Source organism: Ochotona curzoniae, unplaced genomic scaffold (genome assembly GCF_017591425.1).
Source record: "Ochotona curzoniae isolate NIBS_2020 unplaced genomic scaffold, NIBS_Ocur_1.0 scaffold_4506, whole genome shotgun sequence".
Taxonomy (NCBI): domain Eukaryota; kingdom Metazoa; phylum Chordata; class Mammalia; order Lagomorpha; family Ochotonidae; genus Ochotona; species Ochotona curzoniae.
The window spans coordinates 80,096,151-80,123,387 of record NW_024467119.1 but is presented as its reverse complement, the minus strand read 5'-3'; the positions used below and the strand labels follow the sequence as shown (position 1 = coordinate 80,123,387).

General features: G+C 47.3%; 1 protein-coding gene across 3 annotated transcripts; it reads right to left on the bottom strand.

Moving 5' to 3' along the window:
• Window positions 1-883: 883 nt before the first annotated feature.
• TLR2 (toll like receptor 2) lies at window positions 884-19,156 on the bottom strand. 3 transcript variants are annotated; one of them, XM_040966548.1, is made up of 2 exons: window positions 19,076-19,156; window positions 884-4,682 (listed from the first exon to the last, which is right to left on the bottom strand). In XM_040966548.1, the coding sequence occupies exons 1-2, from the start codon at window positions 19,131-19,133 to the stop codon at window positions 2,317-2,319; spliced, it is 2,424 nt and encodes an 807-aa protein (XP_040822482.1). In that variant the 5' UTR covers window positions 19,134-19,156; the 3' UTR covers window positions 884-2,316. The 3 variants fall into 3 exon arrangements, 2 of the variants coding, with proteins under 2 accessions (XP_040822482.1, XP_040822483.1); XM_040966549.1 differs by lacking the exon at window positions 19,076-19,156 and adding an exon at window positions 7,373-7,471; XR_005882315.1 differs by lacking the exon at window positions 884-4,682 and adding an exon at window positions 8,291-8,320.
• Window positions 19,157-27,237: the final 8,081 nt, after the last annotated feature.

Genomic DNA, 27,237 nt, shown 5'->3' with positions numbered 1-27,237 from the left:
GAACTAGGCATATGTGCACCAAGAAAAGACTGTGCAGCAAGTTCACCAAGAATGATCCCAAAGTCATGGGAGAAGACCTGACTCTTACTTTTTTTCATAAACTGTTACCAAAAATTTTCTGATGCTTCTACAATGAACATATCTAACATTTGCCATGAGTACAATAAACACTATTTTAAAAGATTAAAACTAGCAATTATGAGGTTATTATTGCTGTTTAAATTCCTGAATGATTTAGATTAAGCCAACATTAAATCTGGTTCTCTCTCTCTGAAGATTCATGTATTTATTTATTCATTCATTCATTTGAAAGGTAGTTACAGAGAAAAAAAAAAAGAGAGATTGGTCTTCTATCTGCTGATTCATCCCCTAAATATGGCCAGGGCCAGGTTAAAGCCAGAAGCTCGGAATTCCACCCTGGTCTTCCACAGAGGTGGCAGAGCCCAAGCCCTGAGGTCATCAACTGCTGGTTTTCCAGGATCCTTAATAAAAGACTGGATCAGAAACCCAGTGCCAGGATTCAAATTGGCACTCTGCTATGGAACTCAGCACACACAGTGGCTTAACTCACTGTATCACAGCACCAGCCCCCACCTGATTTCTCTTGCTACTCCACAGGTTGCCTACCATAGGAAATATAGAAGAGAGCACAGTCGCCACTGACGCAGTGGTAGCTTAACAGGGCCTCCTTCAGAACCCACTATTTCACCCCAGCACCCTCCTGGGAGTCCGTATGAGAAACAGCAGCTCTGGTTGAGTCCACATGGCCTGCAGCCTGTTAGGCACTTAATGAACTGATTTATCTGTCGATCTTTCCTCAAACAGTAGAATCCCTTATAGCCGTGCTTAGACCCATGACAGAAAAATAACCATTTCCAAGCAATAAGATATAAGGTAGAACATTTACTGGAAAATAATAACCATTTAGAAGCAATACTATGTAAGGGAGAAAAGACTTATAGGAAAAGAAGAGCAGTAGCTAGCACCTCCTGCAGTCCCTCTTCATACCCCACCCAGACACCTGCGCGTCCCAGGTTCAGTGAGGAGCTTTGTCATGCTCGCCCCTTCAGAGGGGTGCTAACCAAGGGTAGTACACTCTGGGGTTTGCTTATAATACTGCAAACCCTCAGCCCCCAAGGATGGTGAGACAATTATCCCTACCGCAAGATCAGGAAAACATTTGGGGTCAGGTCCAACATCATGGCCAAAATTCCCAATCTACTAAGATAGGTCTTTCCAACCCCAGAGTCCATTCGGCCACAGAAACCCCATCTTGGTTGATATAGAGGCTCGCTTCCTTGCACAGTGGTTCCCAGAGTCAGGAGAAAGGCACATAGAACACTAGGTGGCTCTTAGCAAAGAATGATACGCTGACATTTATGGTGTTTAAATCTTGATGACCAGCATTAACACATGCTAGTGGTATCTATCTTTAAATTCTCTTGTATTGGACTATTTTGAGACATTAAACTTTTAAAAATTTTTAGAAGGAAAAGCAAGGAAGACTTTTTCTGGAGTTAGAAATTTTTTTTTCCCAAAGATGAAAAAATAAATAAATAAAACAACTAATGTCAGGATGAATGACCAAAAGTAACTAGACACCAATTAGAATTGAAGCAGGTGCTGAAGACGTAAAGCAGCGTGTGGAAGACTGTTTCCCAGGTCTCCCAAACTCAGTATTCCATTGACTGTCACAGCTTTGTTCTCATGGGAAAACACAATTTAGTGTTCTTTGTCTTCCATGTCCTCTCCCGAGTGACTTTGGCTGAGGAAATCTGTTAGAGAGCCAGCCAGACCCTGGTTCCCACAAAGGTACCCCCTTTGGCATTCTGTTTCCTTTCAAGATTAATGGGGATCCACAGTTCTTGGTTTCCAAGATGGCATAGCAAGTTTTACTGAATGTCCCCAAAGCTTTCCCTCGGTGCTCTTGAGAGCAAATACAGGGAGAGGTGATGATGCTTGGATGAGGCAGAGCTCACTCTGTGGTTACCAGCGAGTCTCCTTACAGAAGGCTAACTGACCTGACCCAGTTATTTGAAAAATTCAGTCCATTTGCATTCATTCCCAAAGAAGGGAGCATTTACTTTGTTTCATTCAGATATAAATAATGGACCTCAGATCATGATCATCTTGTAGACCCACCATTCCGGATCTGCTGTTTTTGTACAAGGTCACATCTTAACAGTTTCAACAGTTGTAGTAAGCCAGTCATCAAATGAAAGTGCATTCACATGATTATCATATAATTGTTAAGCCCATCATAACTTGGCCTGTAAGGACCACAACTAAGATCAAGTTTGGCTTTGGCATAGGAACCTAGGACTTGATGGCAGCCCTCAAGTTCACCCAGAACATGGCGTGCTGATCCTCCTCGGAGGGCCACTCCAGGTATGTCCTGGTGTTCATGATCTTGCGCAGCTTGCAGAAGCGCTGGGGGATGGCCTTTTTCTCAATGGGTTCCAGGAGAATAAGAATGGCAGAGTCATTGTTCTCATCAAAGAGGCGGAAATGCGAGAAGTCCAGCTCGTACTTGCACCACTCACTCTGCACAAAGTTCTCTGACAGCACAAAGACAGTCTTGTGACTCTTCTCAATAGAGTCGATGATGTTGTCGATGATCCACTTGCCAGGAACAAAGTCTCGCTTGTGAAGACACAGCCTGAATGGGGGGTTGAAGTTCTCCAGCTCCTGGACCAGAAGGTTCTCCACCCAGTAGGAATCCTGCTCACTGTAGGACACAAATGCATCATAGCAGATGTCCCTGCTGGGAGCTTTCTTGGGCTTCCTTTTGGCCTGCAACCAGGCCCACATCATCTTGAGGTACCACAGTCCGTGCAAACGGTGGCATAGGACCCCTGTGAGCAGCATCAACAAGATGAGGGCACAGCACACGCCAGACACTACAGCTGCCTTGTGACACTCAATCACCGACAAGCGCACGTCTTGCACCCTCTGGCCACGCACGTGGGATGGCGAATCACACAGGTAACCCTCTGGCCAGTCTGTCAGGACCTTGGCCAGTGCTTTCTGCTCCTGCATGAAAGACAGGAACTCGCAGGAGCAGATGAAGTTGTTGCCTCCAGCTTCCAGAGTCTTGAGCTGCTGAAAGGCCTCTACTTGCTCCTTTGAAAAGGTGTTGATTGTGTTCCTGCTTATCTTCAGCACTAGTAGCATGGGTAAGGAGGCAGCCCCTGGCAGAGTCTTCAGCATATTTCTGCAAATGTACAGTTCTTGCAGCTTTGGCAAAGTCAATGAGAACGAATTGAGGTTGTTGTTACTGACATCCAACACTTGCAGTGTCTGCGGAATGCAGGAGGTTAGACTGTGAATCTGCGTGCTGGATAAGTTCAGACGGGCCAACTTCTCGGGCCACTGACAGGTGTCAGGCATAGCGTGGAAACCGTTCCTACTGATGTCGAGGTCAGTCAGGTTCTTCAGCGTCAGCAGAATCTCTCCAGTTCTTTCCAACGAAGTCAAATGGTTTTGCCTTAAAATCAACGTGTGTAGGGAGGGCCAGGCATTCTCACAGGCTGAATTTTTCAAGTATTCCTCAACCATCAAATTCTCACCAAGATCCAAGTATTCTAATGATCTCAAATGTTGGGAAAATGAACAGGGCACCAGGAAAACCTTGCTGTTTTCTACTGTGATTTTCTTAAGTCTTTCTGTGAGGGAATAGATAGTATGCATATCATAAAATAAGTAGAACTTGGGGATATGCAGGCTACGTATCGTTAGTGTTTCCACGTTACCTAGATCTTGAATTGTGTCTTTATCAACCATCTGAAAGTCACCAATTCCATTCAGGGTACAGTCATCAAACTCTAATTCTAATAATCCAGTAGTGTAAGTCAATAGTTTCAGTACCTCATTACTGCTCTCGTCGGTGATCTTCACATTTCTGAACGTGAACTTTGTGATCCGGGGATTCAGTTCAGTGACAGTTAGCCCCGAGAAACGGAAATAGTTCAGATCGGTCTCTCTCAGCTCCAGGTGGACCACAGAACTCAAGAGGTCTGGGAAGATGTCCAACAGCAAAGTCGGCTGTCTCATATTCAGGATCAGGTGACTGATGTTCTGAATGGACCTCAGGCCCTCAGGCTCGTAATCCTGGAGGTTGGAGGCATCAACCTCCAATTCCTCCAGGAAGCTGAGGCCAGCAAAATCCTTCCTCTGAATCTTCATGAAGGTGTTTGGGTTTCCTATGCGAAGGATTCGCAAACATGCAAGGGGAGAAAACAGAGGCATCTCCCCCAGGGTTCTGTAAGGGTTTCCCAGTAAGTTTAAGAATTTCAGAGAAGAAAGAGGCCTGAACCAGGCAGCTGACAAATTAGATAGAAGATTACTGGCTAAGTCCAAGTGCTCAAGGCTGCTCAAGGAGGAGAAAGAATCTTCGTCGATCATGTGAATTCTATTGGACGTCAGCCTCAGAGCTCTCAGCTGCACACACTTTTGCAGATCACTGTGGCCAATAGAGGTGATCTCATTGTTGGACAGGTCAAGGCTTTTCATGGTTCCCACAAGTCCTGATGGAATAGACTGGAAAGATCTGGAGCGCCCATCACAGATGCCAGCAGGGTCGCAAGAGAGGAGATCTGAAGACCCTTCCTTGGAGGAGCTGACAATGGCCCCCAGGGCCAACGCTGTCCACAAAGCAAGTGGCATTGCCCAAATGATACGACCTACAAGTGAAAGAGGTACAGATAAGCAGCTGCGGTTAACAACGTGATTAACCCTGATTCCTGAGCAGTGCTGTTAGGGGCTTTAACAGACATGTCGCCAAACTAACAGGCAAGGGGATTAAAAAAAAATGAGCTCTCAGACACATCCAGCAACGCCAACAAGGATGTTTGATTTGCATGAAGTGATTTCAAAACACAACTATCTGAAACTTAAGACATGGGTGGGGAGAACAAGTAGCTGGCAAGGCAGAAACGAAGCACACAGCATAAGGAATGAGCTAGACTTAACCATATGGATTACCAATCACCTCTTCCTGCACACAACCCTTCTTGTAGGTAAGCTTACCTCTTCGCTTTCGATGCATGGCGATCTTGCAGAATCACTTCCCAGCTCTCCAAAGACACTACTGGCTGAGTGAAGTCCCTGCCCAGTACCAACCCTGCCTGGTACCTACAGCTAACAAGCAGGAAGAGTGTTGGAACCCCAGGCAGAACAAGGTAGCTTTCTGGGTTGGCAGACACTCTGCTCCACAGACTCTATCTTTCTGCAGAGAGGTGTTCAAATTGCCTTGGACTGTTCAGACGAACGGGGAGAAACGCAGCTGCCTGCACCACAACCGTGCACCCACCTCCACGCCCTGCATCCAATGCTCCTCCTTCACCCCTTGCCTTTGCAGGCTTTCGCCTGTATGTGCTCAAGTGACTAACCCTGCCAACACCATCTAAACTATTTAGCTGTAAGAGCGAAGCTCTTTATGGGTGGAACTAGTTTTGCACAGGCCAAGATTCTGAAAGATTCCCAAGGCCTAGGCTATATCATGTATAGCGCCCCCCTCCAGATAAGGAAAAACAAAGAATTAAAACCTAAGCATGTCTAGGTAGGGCGTTTAATTACTCCTAGGGTCAAATGCTGATGCCCACACCAGTCTACTGCTGCACTTGTCTGCTTTGCTTTTTAAGTGGGTCATGCATATCCATTCTGGAATTTCCTTGTTTCCCTGCGTTGATGAGATATGCTTGGTTCTATTTTTTTTAAAAGCCCATGATTACTGTAAAAAATTTTTGGTGCATTTGGACATAAAGTGTGCCCTGCTGGTGCCATTGCCATAAGCCCCATCTTAGCTTGTCTCCATTCTGCCTTTTTGAATGCAACCCGCATGTGCTAGTCCACTGGGGCTGCTACAACACAGGCCTCCCCCCGCCCCCCCCCCGAGTTGCTCACTATGCCCCATCTCCGAGGGGGCATAGCATGCTATAGTAAAGGTCCCCACTCCCTGCCTTCTTTCACATTGGCAGGTGACTTTCAGCCTTAATGTTTCCTATTAACTTAATTATAAATAAAATAGATACCCCAAAAAGTAGCTTAAATGCTTCTAAAAGGTACTGGTTAACTATTGGAAAGTTTTGTAAAAGCTTAAAAATGTAAATGTTCTTTGCTTGGAATAGGAAAAACCTAACATAGTAACAAATAAGTCATTTTTCCAATCGTCATGGTATTTGTTTTATTTCCTCCCAAGTCTGGTCACCCTAACTTCCCTTTGATCTTTAGTCAAGGCTGAGGGAGATCCAAGTCCCATCTGCGGAGGTGTGCTCTGGGGCAGCTCTCAAAGAGGATGGGCGATCCGCGTGTCACACAGCATTAAGCCGTCCATCTCAACCCTGATCCCATAGGGGCTCTGGTTAAAGTCTCCACTACTTCCTTTCTGAGCCAGCTACGTGCTGACACTCTAGGACAACCAGGACGGCCCGAGTGCTTGGTGGGGGAGACCAGAAGAAGTTCCAGGTTCATGACCAAAAATAAATAAATAAGTAAATAAATCAACGAAGGTTGAGACACCTACAGCCCTGTCTTAGGGTGCCTGGCTTTCAGTTGGCTCTGCTTTTGGTCCCAGTTTCCTGGCAAGAGACACGCTGGGAGGCAGCAGATGGCGGCTCAAGGAGTTGGCTTCCTGCCATCCATCAGGAATCCCTGGATTGCCCAGCTTGTGGGCATGAAGCAACTCATAGAAGCTGTTTTCTCTGCCTCTCAAATTAAAAAAGGAAGAAGAAGAAGAAGAAAAAAAAAAAATCTCAGAGGCCTGAGTTGTTTACAACCGGAACACTTTCTCTTTGAAAAAGGAAAAACACTTCCCTGACCTGCACCTAAGCACTAAACACCACATTCTCATTTGCGGACGCGCAGAAGTTACACAAGGGGGATTTCCAAGCAGTCCGATTTCAAGAGCTGGACTGTGCTGACATGCTCTCAAAAATGCCCTAGGCGGGGACCCAGGCAACGTTCCGAGGAAAGAAATCAGACCCGGAGTCTGGAAGCTTTCCCGCTGGGGAGGAACTAACCGCCCCTGCTCGGGCCGCAGGGCCACCCGGTGGGCTCGGCAGAAGCGCCCAAAGCGACCATTCCACCCCCGGGATCCCAGCGGGGACTCGTGGCCCCACTACGCTCGTGGAAATCGGGCCGCGAAGGCTCTGTCCCCGGGCTGAGTGGGCGAGCATCTCTGCCGCGCCGCTTCCTTTCCCGGAGGGCTGACCCCAGCCGGACCGGGTCTTGAATTCGGCCGTCCCCGTCGCCCCGCGGCTACGTGAGGAAAGCAGGCGCCCGGTTGCGGTTGCCCCCGCCGCCGAGTGCGTGACCCGGCCCGGGAACCGGGATGCAGAGCCCGGCGGCGCGCGCGCCGGTCCCCACGACGTACCTGGGGACTGCGCAGAACAGCTGCAGCCTGGGGGCCGGCCCTCCCTGGCTCAGGGCTCGCAGCGAAGCGGGGTGCTCCGCGCGGCGGAGCCCTCTCCTTCTGGCGCTCTGGGTCCCCGGGGTGCGCGCCGTGGTGCCCGGCCTCCGCCCACGCGCCCCGGTGCCGCTGACCCAGCCCTCCCCGGAGCCGCCCCTGCGGGAGGGCTCGTCAGATGATAGGTGACCCCGCCCCCGGAGGTGCTTTGACCCCTGCCCGGTGCCAAGCCGGGGCGGAGGAGGGTGCTGCGTGCTTGGTGGGGGCGTGCCGGCAAGGAAAAGAGAACCGAAATAGGAGAGGCCCCGTGTGGGATTTCCCAGGGCAATGTAGTGGGGTTCAGTGCCCAAAACGGCTTTGGGTCATTCAGAGCCTCATACATCACCTGCCAGTCCTCATTTCCACTCCAGAGTTTTTTCCATGCTTGGAAGCTCCCATCCAAGTTTTAGGATTGAGCTTCTCTCACGCGTGCCCCTGGTTTATCCAGGATTTATCTCCATCCCCCCAAATTTGAGACTGGAAGTAACTTTCACCCACCACTGTCCAGAGCAATACAGCAAGACTTTGCCTGAGAAAAGATCAACAGCCCCACAATCCCACCCTTACATGTCCCATACTATCGTAGCCTGGGTGCACCACAGGGCTCCAACAGGCTTTGTTTTTGTTTTTTGTTTTTTTTTTTGTTTTTTTTTTTTAAAGATTTATTTTTATTATTTTTTATTGGAAAGGCGGATATACAGAGAGGAGAGACAGAGAGGAAGATCTTCCGTCCGATGATTCACTCCCCAAGTGAGCGCAACGGGCCGATACTATGCCGATCCGAAGCCAGGAGCCTCTTCCGGGTCTCCCACGCGGGTGCAGGTTCCCAAAGCTTTGGGCCGTCCTCGACTGCTTTCCCGGGCCACAGGCAGGGAGCTGGAAGGGAAGCGAGGCTGCCGGAATTAGAACCGGCGCCCATATGGGATCCCGGGCGTGCAAGGCGAGGACTTAACCACTTGCGCCACCGCGCCGGGCCCTCCAACAGGCTTTGTTAACTGTCACACATCAGCTGAAGTCAAGGAGATGAAAAGAAACGCTCTTACATCGCTGGAGTAATTGCACTTGATCTTCACAAATTGAGATCCGGAGCCCAGCAGGTCTCCTGCTTCTCTTTCACGCAGAGCCCGGAGGACGGACCAGAGCTGAAACCAGAATGCTGCCCTAACCGGGGGTTCTTTCTCCTACGTTGTTTCACATCCCCAGTTCTTTCGACTCATTCAGGCGTTCCCTCGCAGGGGCTGGTCATTGACTTTGCTGCAAACACACTGATGACAGATCTATGGAGGAAAAGCCTACAGATTATCAGAGCGACTGTGTTTGCCCAGGCGACCCCAGGCACAAAGCGACCGATTCAAAGACGACCCGCGTCTTGGGGCTTAATTTCCTAGTGGAGGACGGAGGCGGAAGCGGGCAGCTACAAGCAATTTGAGAAGGGTGGTAAATGACTTTCGGAGGGAGAACGAGAGAAAACGAGCCCGGGAACAGAAGTGCCTCTGGGCTGCAGGTGTGGCAATTGGCGTTCAGCCCCCCTGGTGAGCTGAGAGAAACCTCTGGTTTGTGCCGCTTCAGGAGGAAGATTCGAAGACAACTCCGCTCCCCTCTGGCAGATCATGTATGTATATATTTTTTTCACCTGAATCTCACCCAAAAATGCATGAATAATAGTTCCCATATTATCACCCCTTCTGTTCAAGTGGTCAGAGAATTTGCCAGAGCCACCAGCTAAGAGCTGACAAGTTTCCACATTTCTATCTAGTCTTCCGCTTGCTATTAGACCCTCTACAACTCTCTACTCACCACCACCCACATCCTCCTACCCGCCACCCCCACAAAGTCAGTTAGAAAATGAACAGACTATGAAAACGTGTTTAGAAAGAAAGGGAAGGCTCAGGATACAGGCTCACGTGTTGCCTGGTGGCCAGAATGTTTTCTGAGAGGGGCACAGGTGGATGGTGCTGGTGCTGCGTGAACCTCAGAGAGAGATGGTTTAGCGACACCTAACCAAAGAGTCTTACTTTGACCATCTAATTCCTGTACTTCTAAAGGAAATAAGGGGAGAGAGGAACACACCCTGTGCCTTTTCACATATTTTGTAAGTTAAACACATCCATCAGGAAGCACGTAAAGAAAGTCAGTCATGGGCCTGGTGGCGTGGCCTAGCGGCTAAAGTCCTCACCTTGAAGCACCCAGGATCCCATATGGGCGCCAGTTCTAATCCCGGCAGCTCCACTTCCCTTCCAGCTCCCTGCCTGTGGCCCGGGAAAGCAGTCGAGGACAGCCGAAAGCTTTGGGACCCTGCACCCACGTGGGAGACCCGGAAGAAGTTCCTGGCTCCTGGCTTCGGATCGGCATAGCATCGGCTGTTGCACTCACTTGGGGAATGAATCATCGGACGGAAGATCTTCCTCTCTGTCTCTCCTCTCTGTATATGTGACTTTCCAATAAACAAATAAATCTTTAAAAAAGGAAAGGAGAAAGGAAGAAAGAAAGAAAAGGAAGAAAGAAAGAGAAAGAAAGAAAAAGAAAGAAAGAAAGAGAAAGAAAGAAAGAAAGAGAGTCGGTCATCTGCAGATCTCATGGCACCCAGTCTATTCTGGGTCGATTTCATCTGCCAGTTTTGAAAACTGCTGCTCAGTGCTGTTTTTGAAGAAGAACAGGAAACTGCTAGACCTACATGGAACCAAGTTCTGACAGCACAGCATTGCATTCAAGAGAAGGCTTCTTTGGGAAAACAAGAATATTTGCAACTCAGAGCCTGCATGTGGAGAATTGTTAGGGTGAGGCTCAGGTCTCTTCTCATTTCTGTTGTCTTCTCCAGCTGGCAGAGGTGCTGCGGAATGCTGCTACTGGCTGACAGTTTCTCCTCCCACCCCACACCCCATCTCAATGTGGAACTCCCATCACCCCATATGATGGTACTCATGGGAGGCGGGGCATTGGGTCATGAGGGATTAGTCCTTGTGAATGAGATTAGCCCTCTGAAAACAGACCTCGGAGCTGCCTGTCTGGCCTGCCACCATGGGAGGATACAGGAAGAAGGCCATTGTCTAGGAACTAGGAGCCCGTTCCTCACCAACCACTGAAGCCGCCACTGCTTTTCCCTCTCCAGGCTCCAGAATCGTGAGAAATCGGCTCCTGCACTTTACAAGCTGCCAGTCTCCAGAATGGCACCAACAGCTGCACGTCCTACACTACTGGCCGTGGGTGTGAGACCAGCAGCCACTCCCGTAGCTAGCTGTCTAGCCAGAACATCTAAAACCTTGACATGTTGCTCCTAGGAAAAGACAAGGGCTCCCAGGGGCAGATGCTGTGTTATTTTCAGCTTCCCAAGTCTTCAGTTGCTGAAAGCACAATGGAGTTATTCACCAGAGACCGTGTTGTTTTCCTGTTTATTCTCAAAGACAATGAAAGCATCTGGTCCTAACACATATGTGCAAATGGAACTATCTTTTGTTGAGTTCAATCAGAGGTTATAATGCTAACATCTCATCAGCCCAGTGCCTGGGTAACGCTGGCTTGGATTGTGTTATTTCTGTGGCTTTCTTCTTGGGTCTTCCAGGCTTTCTAGCCAGTTGTTATATGTCAGGTAAAAACTGAGTATACATAGACCAAGATCAAGCCTGGTAAGAACAATCAATGTTTTCCAGAACTTGGAGGCTTTTGTAGCCAGCTCTGGGTACACAGGAGTTGCCATGGCATGCTATGAACTGAATGCCTTATTTTTTCTTCAACCATCCAGTTCATTAAGTTCCAGGTATCTTGGTGATTTTATTGGAGAGCTATTTACTGATGAGCTATTGAGCAGATCTTGGCAGTTTGAGCCATGAATTGCTGTAGTTCATGTGAAAGCAAGCATCTCCTTAAAGGTCTGTCATGGAGGAAATTTCCACAGCTAATCCCTGTTGCTGTTAAAGGTCTCTGTGGCCTGATATGTCCCTGAGCCCTCAGCCATCCCCTTCTCCATCTTCCTGAAGTACACAGCCCTCCAGTTCCACTTCCAGCAACTGATCTGCAAATCCCACTTTTAAGTTACTTTAGCTTTCTTTCTCTCCTTTACTTTTTTTTAATTACTGTTATGGAAAAGGTAGATATACCGAGAGGAGGTAAGACAGAAAGAAAGAGCTTCCGTCCAATGATTCAGTCACCAAGTGAATCATCGGCCACAACGGCTGGAGCTGAGCCAATTCAAAGCCAGGAGCAAAGAGCCTCTTTGGGGTCTCCCATGTGGGTGCAGGATCTCAAGGCATTGGGCCATCGTCAGCTGCTTTCCAGGTCACAAGCAGGAGGCTGGATGGGAAGTGGGGCTGCCAGGATTAGAACCGGTGCCCATGTAGAATCCTGGCACATGTAAAGCGAGGGCTTTAACCACTAGGCTACCATGCCAGAGCCCTCCTTTTTTTTTTTTTTTTTTTTAAGATTTAGTTATTTTTATTTGAAAGGCAGATTCACAGAGAGAGAAGGTAAGACAAGAGAGATCCTCCATCTGCTGGTTCATTCCCTAAATGGCTGCAGGAGCCAGAGCTGTGCTTCTTCCAGATTTCCCATGTAGGTGTAGGAGCTGAAGGACTTGGGCCATCTTCCACTGCTTTCCCAGGAATATTAGCAGGGAGCTGAATCAGAAGCACCACAGACAGAGGCCTGAGCTACTTTGCCACGGCACCAGCCCCTATTTCCGCTCTCTTCACACTAGTGTTTTCACAAGGAACCTGGGATTGAAGCCTTCTTCTGCTTCTTTTCATCCCAAGTGAAGAGCTGTGCTTCCCTCTTCCACACACTTGCGCAAACCTGAAAGATGAACCACAACCTTCCAAAGTCAACTGCTTCATTTGTCAGCCCAAACAGTTAACCCACATCTGTGTCAGGCTTCTTGGCTAACATCTCTTGGATTAAAAACATCAACATTAAATTAACCCAGAGTAGAAAGTCTGGGGCCAGTGTGCTGTGGCATAACCGGTAAAGCCACTGCCTGCAATGCCCACATCCCATATTGGCACTGGTTGAAGTCTAGGCTGCTCCATTTCTGATCCAATGGCCTAGAAAAGCAGCAAAAGATAGCCCAAGTGCTTGAGCTCCCGCATCCATATGGGAAACCAGAAATAAGCTCTTGCCTCCTGGATTCAGCCTGGCCCAGCCCCTGCCATTGCTTTTCTTAAAGTGAAGTTGATTTCTTCATCTTTTCCAAACCAAAGTCTTGATTGTTATTATCAGATTGACAGCTTAATTATTCCTCCACAGAAGAGCCTTATAGGTCAGTGGCAGTGGGACAAGACAAAAAAGACCCCGCTCTTCCCCCTGGCTCTGTCATTGGCTGATTGTGTGATCTTGGACAGTTAGTTGTTTGGGCTTCCTTTTACCACTGTGAGAATACGTTGGCTAATGCAGTCTATGAAAGCAGATCTTAAATTGGTGAGTGCAGCATTGATATAAGGAATTGACATGGTCATCCCAGCTATTGTTCTCTGGCTCTTTCCGGGAAACTTTCTTTAATCATGGGCTGTGCACACCATCGCATTTGGCCATTGCCATCCCACATCTGAACCCAAGTCTGTCACCCCAAAGCCCATGCCACTAACTGTGTCCATAGCAATACCTCCTGGAGGTCTTAATTGCATGCCCCAGGGTGGCACAGGTGTTCAAATACACGCGAAACCCTTGTTTTCGTTCTCCTGTCCCACAAATTCCTTCTAGAATGAGAAACCTAATCACAACCCACTCATGATTCCAGAAAGAATCTGATGGTGAAGACCAGTCTTCCTGAATCTTAAATCTGGTATAGTCTACCAACTCCCAGTTAGAAGTCACCAAGTTGAGGGGGATGTGTATCTAATGAGAATTACATTGCTGTAAGAAAATCTCTAGTAAACTAGGAAAAATCTATTGAAATCTCTTCACCAGTCAGATTGCTGGTAAATCTTTGCAGGTGGCACAACAGACTGGCATGTGTTGTCAACTTCCTCATAGCTGCAGCACAATGAGTCATGATATGACTCAGGCCCTGGGGCATGAACCACATGGCCATGCATTGTTCAGATCCCATTCTATTATGGCAACACAATTGGGTTCATTGTACCCATCAGGGTCACAGACAAGAATACTGCCAGCTTTGTAGAGGACAATCGAGCCAGCAAGGAGGAACTTCCCAAAGGATGTACCATGATGGTTTCTGATGTGTCCATATCTGCCATGGCCAGCAAAGTTGCTGTCCTCTTGATGATTATGTAGACAGTCACACTTGGCCCCAAACATATCCAAGTACAACCGCTCCAAAATTTTTAGTAAGTTTTTACACTAATATTTTGTGTTAAGGAATCTGAATTTTTCTTTTAAAGACTTGCTATGTTTAAAAGAATTTGACCTAGAACAGACTTGTAATTCCAACTTAAAATGTGTGTAGTGTCCCACCAAACCCCAACAGCCTGCATTCATGGAATCAACCAGTCACACATCAGAAAATTCCAGAAAGTTCCTAAAAGCAAATCCTGAATTGACCATACACTGACCACTGCACTGAATCCAGGGGAATGGAGTGTTACAGCCACCCATTGTCTCCCAGGTCCTGGTCTCTTCCCAGGCTTTGTTGTTTGAGCATCACTTTCACATACACCTGGTTTGCCACACCAATCGGTTCTGCATCTATTGACAAAACCAATCCCGGATCAAAAAGATCTAGAAAAAAATCACCCCTATCTGATGGGACCTGCATTCCTAAACTGAGCATGTGCTGGCTTGTACTATCATAATTACCCACGTGATACAGTGTTAACAACTGTTTACAAAGCATTGATAGCTAGGCAATATAGTATAACAATCTTTACATAGCATTTATATGGTATTAAGCATTATAAGTGAACTGGGGCTTGAAACCTGCGGCTTTCTATCTACATGGGCGTTCTGGGATCAACGGCTCATCCCTGCCCTACTGTAAACACAGAGGTAGTCCACAGGACTTTGTTTACATTTGCAATTTTAAGTTGAAAACCTTCTGTTTGTACAAATATTGAAATATTTATGTTACATGTTGAAACATTTAAGAGAACGTCAAGTCCACTGCCTTTGCAAGTGTATCCATTATTATTCAATCATTATTAATCATTATTCAAGAACTCGGAAGAGCTTTAAGTCAGACAACAGAGATAGCATAGCAAGGAGATCAAATCTATTACTTTATAAATGCAGTTCAAAATAGTTACAAGTTTACTTAACTGTGTAAACAAGACCAAACAGAAGACCAGTTCCCTTTAAAGTAATGTTTCCATTTTGAGAGAGTTATAGATAGCAAATGAAACTTGGACAGCTTCAGGATGCACAAGTTTTTAAAAATGTAAATTTAGTCATTCAAATATGAAATCACAAATCTAATACTTAATTTTTTATTCCGCAGACAAAAACTTTTCAACTTCTAAAACAAAAAGAAAAACAAAAACAGCAGCCAAGGGGTACATGGGCTTTGTGGTACAGTGAGTAAAGTCGGTACCCACAATGCCGGCATCCTAGATGAAAACTGGATCGAGGCCTAGCTGCTCTGCTCCCAGTCCAGCTCCCTGCCAGTGCACCTGCAAAAGCAACAGAAGATGGCCCATATGCTTGCGTCCCTGCACCCACCCATGTGGGATTCCTGGCTGAGTTCCAGTCTCCTGTTGGAGATTACTAGGGGGTAAAACAGTGAGTAAAAGTTCTCTCCCCACCCCCCCAAAAAAGTTCTCTTCCCATTTCACCCTCTTTCTCTGTCATTCTGCCTTTCATGTAAACAAAAATAAATGCATATGTATATATTTAAAATGTATATAACAACAACAAAGCAATCAACTTTGACCAGGTTAAATGTGTCCCTAAAAGAAGAACATTGCCAAGTGCTTCCTTCCTCCTCTGCTTCCCTGCCCATCCTCCAGCCACCATTGGTCACAGCTAGTCACAGGGTCTCAAGCACGGCTTCCAGCGTGTTGCTGTTCCACTCACTGGCTCAGCTCCAAAAGTTTCTACATCATTTCCCATTTAACAAGTCCTGCCCAAGGAGACCACACGGACATAACTCGTGCTAAACCCGATCAAAAGGGTGAGAAGAAATCTACTTTTCTAAGTGTCTCATGGTAGTCCACAGAGAGCCACAAACTTGACCCTCTGATCAAGTGGGCATTTCCCCTAGCTTTCCATAAGCAAACCAGTTCCTCTGGGGCTCTGAGCTCGGGCCACTGGGGCCATGAACAGAGCATCCTTAGGCGCTGCTATCTCTGCTACTGTTTGCTGGCCGCTTAGTTACTTTCTCTTCTGCAAACCTTGCCACCTGCTCACAGTGTTTCTCTTCCCAATGTCATCTGGAATCCCAGAAGACCTTGGCAATCACGAGCACGCCCTACCCCAGCCCCTGGAGTCTCAGACCCTCCACCTCCTCTGGCAGTACTTCAGGCATGCCCGGGACTTGGTCCTCACACATTCGGTCCACTCACTCCAGTTTCCTACACCTGGAGCAGATTCCAGGGTCCTTCCTTGCTCCCACCGCCTTTCATCTCCAGCAGATGCACTTGGTGAATGCTGGGGCTCACCGGGCAAACACTCAACAGATCCCGTGGTGTCCCATTCTCTTTGCATCATCTGAGCACTCACACCTGGCCCTTCAGGGTTGCTCCTGATACCAGGAGAGAGAACCCACCACCCTCTGATTGGGAAGACTCCAGCCTTGGGTGTTGACACCAGGCAGCATAAACGTGAACTCTAGCTACTCAGCGCACTGGAGCAAGGGCAGCCGCGGTGGGAAGACCTGCTGCAGGGAACTCATGCCAGGCTCTCCGTCCCTAGCTTCAGAAAGCCCTTGCCAGCTTCATAATCTTTATCACACCCTGACCCAAACCCAAGACTCTTTACCAGCCATGCTGCCAAGTTCAAGGTTGGCGGAGAGTCTGTCCTGTCATCCTTCCACTCTGTATCTCTCTTCCTGCACTTCCACATGAAAACAGCTGCTGTCATCTTATACAATGCAGGTAAACACTCCCCCACTCCCCTGGGAAAACATGCCAAGCTCTCCCAGCCACTTCCAAAGTCCTGCAAGGAAGGGTTTCTGCAGCCACTGCTGATGTTGGCCTTTAATTTCAAGCTCTCAAACCTGAAGGACCGCCCCTGCCTGCCTCCCCAGAAGAGCCAAGGTGCTGGGTTACTGTTGCTAGGTGCAATTCACCACTCCCCCCTTCACCAAGCTCTCTGCCTCCTCCACGGTCCTCCAGCCACGGGCAAGCCTAGCCACCTCACATCCTCTTCTGGAGGGGAAAGTGAAAGCCATCCGGAGAAATCCCCCCAACTTCCTCCTCTTGAACTCTTACCCAAACCGTGCCCGGCCTCCTCTCACCTGCCACAGGAGAAGAGCGAAGCTTCCTCCTCCCTGCCGCGGCCACTGTCTACACCCGCTGTCACCATCCCTGCCTGCTCTCAGCTCTCCGCGCCCTCACCGCAGCGCAGCTGCTGGCATTGGCACAGTCTCAGGTCTGGTCCATTGGTATTTTTAAAAGACACGCAAGAAGGTGATATTCGGCCTAGCATATGAGCTGCTTGGTAGGATGCCCACGGCGCGTGTCATGGTACCTGGGTTTGCTTCCGCGCCAGCTCCTTCCTCTGCCTTGCTGCCAGCGGATCATGAGAAAACTCAAGTAAATGAGTCCCCGCCACCCGTGTGGGAGACCCGGATGGAACCGTCAGCTCCCAACTTTGGCCCACTCTAGCCACTGCAGGCATTTTTAAAGAGAGTGAACCAGATGATGGGAACTCTGAAATTACAATACAAAATGAACTAAACAAAAACAATAACAAAAATAATCTCATCCCCTCAACTTCCCCTAGTGCGTCATTGGCCATCACAGCCCAGCTGCTTGGCGGAGTTGGTGTTTGCTGCCTCTAACCCTGCCCTCTCTTCCTGGTTTTTGTTCTGTTCCAGTCTGGCCCCCCCGGGTTCTTTCCAAATGGCCCTTGGCAAGCTCAACCAGACCACTGCCTCACCGACTCTCCCAAACATGTTTTAATTCTCACCCTCCAAGCTGGGAGAGGGAATATTACCACTCAGCACATCGTTTTTCTTCGTTAAAATGATTTTATTTGGAACTGGCATTGTGGTGTGTGGGGCAAAGCTTCTGCCCGTGATGCCAGCACCCTGTATGGGCACCAGTTAGAGCCCTGGCTGTCACATTTCCAATCCAGCTCCCTGCTAATGGCTGAGGGAAAACAGGAGAAGATGACCCAAGTGTTTGGTCCCCTGGCACCTACCTGGGAGACTGGCATTAGCCTGGCCCAGCCCTGGCCATGGCAGCTGTCTGGGGTGTGAACCAGAGGATAAAAATCTCTAAATAAATAAATAAATCCTCTTGAAAAGTTGGCTTATTTATGTGAAGGACAGAATCTCTCTGGGAGAGAGAAAGAGATACACAGAGAATACTTGCATGTGTTGCTCCTTCCCCAAGTATGTACAGCAGCCCAGGGATGAACAGAATTGGAGCCGAAAGTCTAGAAGTCAATCCAGAGCTTCCGTGTGAATGATGTGGACTTGCGCCATCACTGCTGCTTCCCAGGGTCTGCCTTAGCAGGACGCTGGGGCAGGAAATGAAGCCAAGACTCAAACCCTGGCTCCTGGATACAGGAGGCAGGCCTTGCACCTGCTGTGCCAACTGCCTACCCTCACCTTCAGTAACACATGGCTTCCCCTGGCATTCATGACCACACACTCAGTTTGCCTTTTCAAATCTTCGTTTGAAGCTTCTATTCTTCTGTCCCATATCCCAAGTCCATGGCCACCTCCCATGATGTTTTCTACTTTCCCTCTGCTCTGCCAGTAACTTTTTTTAAAAAAGGATTTATTTATATTTTCTTTATTGGAAAGGCAGACATACGGAGAGGAGAGACAGAGAGGAAGATCTTCTGTCCGATGTTCACTCCCCAAACGGCTGCAATGGCTGGAGCTGAGCCAATCCAAAGCCAGGTGCCTCTTCTGGGTCTCCCACATGGGTGCAGGGTCCCAAGGCTTTGGGCTGTCTTCGACTGCTTTCCTAGGCCACAAGCAGGGAGCTGTTTGGGAAGTGGGGCCGCCGGGATAGAACCGGTGCCCATATGGGATCCCAGTGTGTTCAGGGTGAGGACTTTAACTGCTATGTTATTGTGCCGGGCTCTCTGCCAGTAACTTTTAAACTGAAGTCTCCTGTCCAGACATCGTGTGCATGTTTCACACCTCAACAGCAACTACCTGCTGGAGACACCTGCCTACTTAGGCATCTCGGGGCTGGTGCCCACAACATGTCCCAAACTGAGCTCGGGAGACTTCCTGATGAGGTTCCTCAGGTGCTGGGCATCTCGGGAAATGGCACCCCCATCCACCCAGATGTGTCGGCTTGCCTCAGCATCCAGCCCTGTTCCTAAGGCCACTGCCTTCCTGCCGGCTCACACTCCTTCTCCCTCAGACTTGGGTTCATCAACCTTGCACTGTACCCAGAGCCTCTCCCAGCTCACTAAAGCATGGCAAGAGTCACCTTCATCAAATCTACCATCACCAAAATGTTCATCCCCACCACTAGCCACCCCATCCCCACCACCAGCCCCATCCCCTCTGCCACCAGTACCACATGCCAGAGACAACTCTCACTCCTCCCTCAAGGCACATACCCAGCTTTGTGTACACTTGCTTTGCAGTCTGCAACTCTTCTTGTAACTGTCCTCCCATGCGTGCGATCACGGCCTGGCTCTTGCCAGGCAATAAACAGGAACTCCGTTCAGTTTTATGCATTATTGCCTACTCAGTGCTTGCTCTTGTGCCATCAGTGTGTAAGCTAAAACTGCTGCAAAGCCAAATGCTCCGCAATGAGACACAGCCTAGAATGCGAAGGAGAATTTGATGAACGCCATCAAGTTTAGCAGATGGTGTGCAAAGTGTGGGTGGAACAATGATGGGAGGCAACTCCTGCTGGGACCCCATCTATAGCTGAGGTCACTGCTTGGGGTCTTGGTCTTGTGTGTATTTTTATTCCAATTACGAATCTGGGAGGCAGGTGGGATATGCATTTTTAGCCAAGGAGGCTCAGAAGAGTTCAGAGACTTTTCAAGTGACCCCAACTTTCTGGATCCTTCACTGACCCACTTGTCGTGCTGCCTATTCCTATGAGAATATTACTCTGTGATAATGTGATCAGACATTCAAAACAAAAGGCTAACGTTTTGCAGGGTATGTCTGTTGCCATTCTGTTACAAGGTTTCTGTTGCCCAGATGGATTTCACAACTCAAGTCTGATTGCTTCATAGGAGGACCTTAAGCAGAAATAAATCTCGCCTGAAACAACATTGTTTACTTAAAGTCCAAGAAGGAAGTCAAAAGGTGAGTGAACAGGTGTGGAATGAGCCTCAAATCTCGGTTGATCTTCCTGCTTATGAAAATCAGGTTTTGCATATAATGTACTTAACAGACTGCTTGGCACACAGTGGTGTAATTGCTGGTCATCTTCGTCATCACCATCATTGTTGCAGCTCTTGACATATTTCTTGCATACATGTTAAAGAACCTTTTACATATACTTGGCTCAGGGCTGACATTGTGGCATATTGGATAAAGCTGCCACCTGTGACGCTCACCCTCCATGTAGGCATCTGCTTGACACCTGCCTGTTCAGGGACATGTCCCTGAGAAAGCAGCAGAAGACATTCAAGTGCTTGGGGTGCAGTGCCCCTGTGCAAGACCCAGAAGGCTCAGCTCTGGCCATTGCAGCCGCTCGGGGAGTAAACCAGCAGACACAAGACCTTCTCTCTCTCTCTCTTTCTCTCTGTAAATCTGCCTTCCCATAAAAAGAAAGTTTGTTTTTTTTTTTTTTTAAAGCAAAAAGGTTAGAATGCCACAGTTCTTGTTCACTGTGAGAAACATCTTCCAACATGATTTTAAAGCATTTTTGGTAACAGAAAGGTAAAACAGAGGAGACAGTGGCTACAAATGGAGGCTCTGGTCTCTGCCAACACATCATTGCTTTAGAATGAATTTCAGAGACTAGTTCTGTGGTGTAGCACGTAAGACCACTGTTCGCGCTGCCAGTGTCCCATGTCAGAGCACAGGTTTGAGTCCTGGCTGCTCCACTTCTGATTTATCTGCCTGCTAATGCGCCTGGGAAAAACAGCAGAAAGTTGCCCACACGCTTGGACCCCTGCACCTACACAGGAGAAGTGGCCAGAGCTCCTGGCTGCTGGCTTTGGCCTGACCCAGGTCTGCTGTTGCAACCATCTTAGAAGCCAACTAGCAGATGAAAGATTTCTTTGCCCTGCCTTTCAAATAAGTAAATCTATAACAAACAAGTGGATTAATCAAAGAACATTAAGGCAGACCTGGCGCGGCAGCCTAGTAACTAAAGTCCTCACCTTGCACGCCCGGATCCCATGTGGGTACCAGTTCTAATTCCAGTAGCCCTACTTCCCATCCAGCTCTCTGCTTGTGATCTGGGAAAGCAGTCGAGGATGGCAAAAAGTCTTGGGAGCCGGAAAAGGCTCCTGGTTTCTGGCTTCGGATCAGCTCAGCTCTGGTCATTGCTGCCACTTGGAGAGTGAATCAGTGGATGGAAACTCTTCCTCTCTGTCTCTCCTCTCTGTATATCTAACTTTCCAATTTTTTTAAAGAACATCAAGGGATTCATGTAAAAATAATTTGCTAGGAAGTACATATAAGGCACACACAAAAAAAGCTTACTAGAGCCAAATGCTTAGTAGAGCCAAATGAGTACGTGTATTTATTTTATGGGAATCAGAAGGAGACATTTAGATGCCTGTCTGTATATATGCAAACCATCAGGTACATTAACAATAATAATAATTCAGCTAGCCGACATCTGTCCGGGCTGATGACGAAGAAAAGGGAATTGTGGGTCCTTTGGCAGAGGACATTTTAGACACAGGAAATTGCAGAACTTCCAGGGAAGGGGTAAGTCACCTTGGCCCCAGGCAATCCAGAGAGTGACTGTGTTCAAATTCCACTCTTGCATAATGCATTTCACAGAAATCTCAATTTTAGGAAGCAAAAGCGCTTGCTAACAAGAAACCTAACTTCCCTAATGGTATCGACAATGCCCAATGCCCAGCACTTGGCCCTGCCCTGCAGGAAGCCCTGCAGGAATCCAAAAGACAGGGGATGCAGAGGGAAGCTGGCCAGAGAACAGGAACCAGACGCATTCCCTTTGGCCAGGCATGCTGCTGGCACCAACCGCAGAGCGTCCAGGCTTCCATTCTCAAAGAAGCTTGAAGTCTAGTGGCACAGCCATCCCTCGAGCCACAGTTCCAGCGAGACTGCACGAGCCACGTCACACATGGAGGCAGCGTTCTCTCAGCTTCCCTGTGAAAGAATTATCCCTGCCCCGCAACATACTCCCAGTTACCAGCCTGGCAATGAGACTCACAGAGGTTGGAAGAAGAGCTGGTTTGAACTTCAGATCCTGGATTCCACTGACAACTTTAGCAAGCTTGCATGTTGCCAGGGTGAGGGTATGAATAACAATCTACTCTTGTCAAAAATCTCATATATCGTGGCACAGTAAGTTAAGCCACCACCTATTACACTGCCATCCCTTATAAGCACTGGTTGGAGTTCTAGCTGCAATCCATTTCTCACCCAATTTCTTGCTAATGTGCCTAGGAAAACCACTGAAGATGGCCCCAAGTTCTCAGGCCACCGCCACCCACCCGGACAGAGCTCCATGCTTCCTGGTTATAGCATGGCTCAGTTCTGGCTGTTGTGGACACTGAGGAGTGGATACGTGTATAGAAGATATCTCTCTCTCTCCCTTTTAAATAAATGAAATAAAACCTCTTAAAAGAGTCTCATGTCTTCAACAAGCAAGAGGAGGCAAAATGGCTGTATTGCCCAACAGTGGTAGAATGAGGAAGGTAATTGCGGCCTCCTCCTCAGCAGAGCACGGCTCTGAGCCTGGCAGCCTGATTCTGGCCTTCAGTGTCACTTGCAGCTTTCACAATACATTTTTGTAGGTACAGGGATTCCCCACCCCTCGCCTCACCTTTTTCCCTCCCTCCTCATTCTCCCCTTCCCCAACATTTCCCCCAATATTATTACAATAGTATAGTGTAATAATAGCCCTTCAGCAACAGTCACAAGTCCAACCTTCTGCTATTGAAGTGTGTCATGGCTCTGTAGGTGCTGGCAATGGTGGAAAACCCAGTAGCCTATTGTCAAAGTGTATGTAACAGTCCTCCTTTTACCGGGGAGTAGAGATGCATCCTGCAGTGTATCTTTTCTTCCTGGTGTGCTGGTCTCCATTATACAGTTCTTCGGTGAGAATGCATGCATACATATACACATATGCACATTTGTTCTGTATTTTGTATGAATTTTATCTTCTATGAGAGAATATATGCTGTTTGTCCTTTGGCATTGGTTTATTTCACTGAGCATAGTGATCTCTCATTGGGACCATTTGTTGCAAATGGTAGAATTTCTTTTTTTTAAAGATTTATTTTTATTATTTTTTTATTGGAAAGGCAGATATACAGAGAGGAGAGACAGAGAGGAATATCTTCCGTCTGATGATTCACTCCCCAAGTGAGCGCAACGGTCGATACTATGCCGATCCGAAGCCAGGAGCCTCTTCCGGGTCTCCCACGCGGGTGCAGGGTCCCAAGGCTTTGGGCCATCCTCCACTGCTTTCCCGGGCCACAGGCAGGGAGCTGGAAGGGAAGCGGGGCTGCTGAGATAGAACCGGCGCCCATAGGGATCCCGGGGTGTACAAGGCAAGGAACTTAATCACTTGCGCCACCGCGCCGGGCCCGCAAATGGTAGAATTTCATTCTTTATAATGGCTGAGTAGTATCACCTGGAGTAGATGTGTCACAGTTTCTTTATCCATTTCTCTTTCAGCAGGCATCTGGGTTGTTTCCATGTCTTCACTGTTGTGGATTGTGCTGCCTTGAATATAGGGACACAGGTCGCTTTCTCATATGTAGATTTCACTTCCTTTTGTTATATTCCCAGGTGTAGGGTTGCTGGGTCTTATGGTAGATCAAGTTTCAGTTGTCTAAGCATTCTCCATACTGACTTCCATATTGGCTGCACTAGCCTACACTCCCATCAACAGCGGAGTAGGATACCTTTTTCCAACATCCACACCAGCAGATTTTATCAGTAGGTTTCTATATGTAGGTCATTCACACTGGAGGTTGGTGAGAATGTGTTTTTTTTTTTTAATGCTTTTCCCTAACTGCTTGGGAGCCTGAGAATTATTTCACATGTCTATTAGCAATTTGAATTTGTTCTGTTGAAAAACGTCAGCTTATAACCTTCACCCATTTCTTAATAGGTTTGTGTGTTTTGCTGTCATTGAGTTTCTGACGCTCTTTGTAGATCCTGGATATTAGTTTCCTATCTGTTGTGCAGTGTGCAAAGATTTCCTCCCATTCTGATGGTTGTCTCTTCACTGTGTTGGCAGTTTCCTGTGCTGTACAGAAGCTTCTTAGTTTGATGGAGATCCATTTGTTTATTTTTTGCTATGACTGCCTATGTGTTTGCTGACTTTTCTAAGAAGTCTTTTCCAATGCCTATATCTTATAGAGTATTTCCTATGCTTTCCTTTAATAGTTTGGTGGTTTCTGGGTGCAGATTTAGGTCACTAGGCCATTAAGAACTGATTTTGAATAAGGTGAAAGAAGATTTTGCTTCTTACCTCTAGTTTTTAAAAGATTCATTTATTTTGGTTGGAAAGTAAGATATGCAGAGAGAAGGAGAGAAAGAGAAAATCTTTCATCCAATGATTCACTCCTCAGGTGGCTGCAATGGCTCGAGCTGAGTTGATCTGAAGCCAGGAGCCAGGAACTTCAAGAAGCCTCTTCCAGGTCTCCCACACAGGTGCAGGGTCCCGAGGCTTTTGGCCATCCTCTACTTCTTTCCCAGGCCACAAACAAGGAGCTGGATGGGAGATGGGGCAGCCAGAACATGAATCGGCATTCATAGAGGATCCTGGTGCATGCAAGGTGAGGATTTAGCCACTGAGCCATCACACCAAGCCCACAAGTTTCTTTCTTTTTTTATTCTTATTTTCCATTTTACTGTTTTGTATGTATTGGGCTTAACTCCTCCTCCCCTCCCTTTGTATCCTCTCCTTTCTTCCCTCCCCATTTCCCCCTGTAATTTATAATAATTCAGTCTTTCATTTGTAGTCTCGACTCCAGCGTTCTGTCATGGCGTTGTGAATATAAGCAATGGTAGAGAATCTAGCATCTTGCTGTCAACGTATATTTAAGTGTTGTATTGGGGCCAGAGATGCACACTGTAGCTCTTGTTTTCTGCTATCTGGTCTCTATGACACTGTTCATTTATTAGATGACAGTGTATGTTTCTTTACTTGTATATCTTTTCATTTTGTTCCTTGAATGAAAGTCTTACACATTGCTTTCTAAGCCATAGGGCTGTTTGAGTATACTAAATCCATCAATTTATGGTCATTGATTCTGTATCCTGCTACCCTGCTAAACTCATATTGAGTCTCTTGGTTCTCCCATGTACAGAATCACATCATCTGGGAACACAGATGATGTTAATTCTCCATTTCCAATTTGAATTCCTTTAATTTCTTTTTCTTGCCTCATGGCTCTAGTGAGGACTTCCAGTACTTCCAGTATGTTGAACAGCAATGGTGAAAGTGGGCATCCTTGTCTAGTTCCAGATCTTAGTGGGAAAGCTTCCAGACTTTCCTGTACAGTAAAATGTTGGCATTGAGATTTTCATACGTGGCTCTGATTGTGCTGCAAAATGCTCCTTTGTGCCTATCTTGCTTTGGGTTTTAACATGAAGTAATGTTTTAATTTATCAAATGCTTTTCTCTGCATCTAAGGAGAAAACAATTTTAGCCTGCTTCATGGAAAAGCAAACAATTAGTAAATGACTATGAGCTATAGTTTTATAAAGCAGGGAAGATGTTTGCAAACCCTGTGTCTAATAATAAGCAGTTAATATACAAATAAATAAGGAGCTCACTCAATGCAATGGCAAACATAAATACCTGGTTTATAATGGGGCAACTGGGTGCCAGGCAAGGTAGTCTAGCAGGTGAAGTCCTCACTTTGTACACACCGGGATCCCATATGGCCCCGGTTCTAATCCCAGTGGACCTGCTTCCCATCCAGCTCCCTGCTTGTGGCCTGGACATCCTGCACCCATATGGCAGGCCAGGAAAGAAGCTCCTGGCTCCTGGCTTCAGATCAGTTCAGCTCTGACCATCACGGCCACTTGGAGAGTGAATCAGCAGACGTAAGATCTTACCCTCTGTCTCTCCTCCTCTCTGTATATCTGAATTTCCAATAAAAACAAATCTTTTTTTTTTTTCTTTTTAAAAAAGAGTGGACAGTTGGGGTGAGTCTTTTGCCTAGTGGTTAAGACCCTGGTTAACATTCCCATGTTCCACACTGGAGTGTGTGGGTTTCAGTCTCAGCTCCAGCTCCTGATTTCACTTTCTTACTAATGCGGACCCTCAGGGACAGCAGTGGCAACTCAAGTCATTGGTTTCTTCCACCTGTGTGGCAGATCTGTATGGAAACCCTAGCTTTAGCCCTGGCCTAGCACTAGCTATTGTCAACATCTGAGAGTAAATCAGCAAATTGGAATGTTGTCTCTCTCCCCCTACCTTCCACACCTGGCACTTAGATTTAAAATTAATTTTGTTTAATGAGCAAGAAACCCAAATGAACAGCTTTCCAAAAGAAGACACACAGATGACTAACACGCTGTTAAAGATACAACTGGTTATCAGGAAAATACAATTTACAATCAAAATGTGCACTTCACACCTAGTATAATGACCACTAGCCAGATTCAAAGGATAGCAAGTGCTAGGAGAGATGCAGAGATGGGGAGACCCCTGTTGTCTTTCATGGTTGGGAAGATAAAATGGTTCTGCCATTATGGGAAATAGTATTGCAGCTTGTCACCAAGTTAACACAGAACTATCATGTGACCCAGTGAGGACACTCCTGGTTCCACAGATAATTAAATCAGGATGTCAGAGATGGCTGCACTCCCATATTCACTGTTTGGCCACAACATGGGACCAACCTTAGTGTCCATGGATTCTGCTGACAGATGCAAGAAGACAGTTTCACCCACCCACCCTCTGACACATACCTCACACACAAGTGCTTCAAACAATTCATGAAAAATGAGGATTGTGAGAAAAAAAACACACATGATTTCCAATCTTTTCTTATCGGGGGTCCTCCCGTCCTGCGGAAGAAATCACCCGACACTTGAGAGAGTCTCCAAGGCGCTTTATTCCGATCTCCCGTTGTGTCCATTATGCCCGTTGTGACCGCTATGGCGGTTATGACCGTTACGCTCCAGCCCCTCCTCCCCAAGCCCCCCGCTTATCTGTCAAACCTGACCAATCAGCTTAAAGATAACCAAGGCACACCAATCAGGGCAAAGGGCCAATCACAGGGCAAGAAATGGTTAATGCCCCCAACATTTTCTACCATAGATAATTTCAACTATAAATAATTTGTCACAACTTCCACGAAACCAAGAAAGCTTTTTGAATGATCAAAGATGGGGCCTGTATGGTGGTATCACAAGTTGATCCTCTGCCTGCAGCACCAGAATCCCCTATGGGTGCCGGTTCTCTTCCTGGCTGTTGCATTTCTGATCCATCTGCCTGCCTGTGGCCTGGGAAAGCAGTGAAGGATGGTTCAAGTCCTTGTGCCTCAGGTGGGAGACCTGGAAAAAGCTCCTGGCTTCTGGCTCTAGATTGGTTCAGTCTTCTGGGGGGTGAACCAGCAGATGGAGGACCTCTCTGTAAAACTTG

What these genes read in the sequence shown, in the direction of transcription:
- TLR2 (XM_040966548.1), bottom strand. Translation starts at nt 19,133, where the DNA reads ATGGGAGGACAGTTACAAGAAGAGTTGCAGACTGCAAAGCAAGTGTAC. An exon ending in GCAAGTGTACACAAAGCTGG is followed by an intron (nt 4,683 to 19,075) that starts GTATGTGCCTTG and finishes TTTCACTTGTAG; the next exon opens with GTCGTATCATTTGGGCAATG.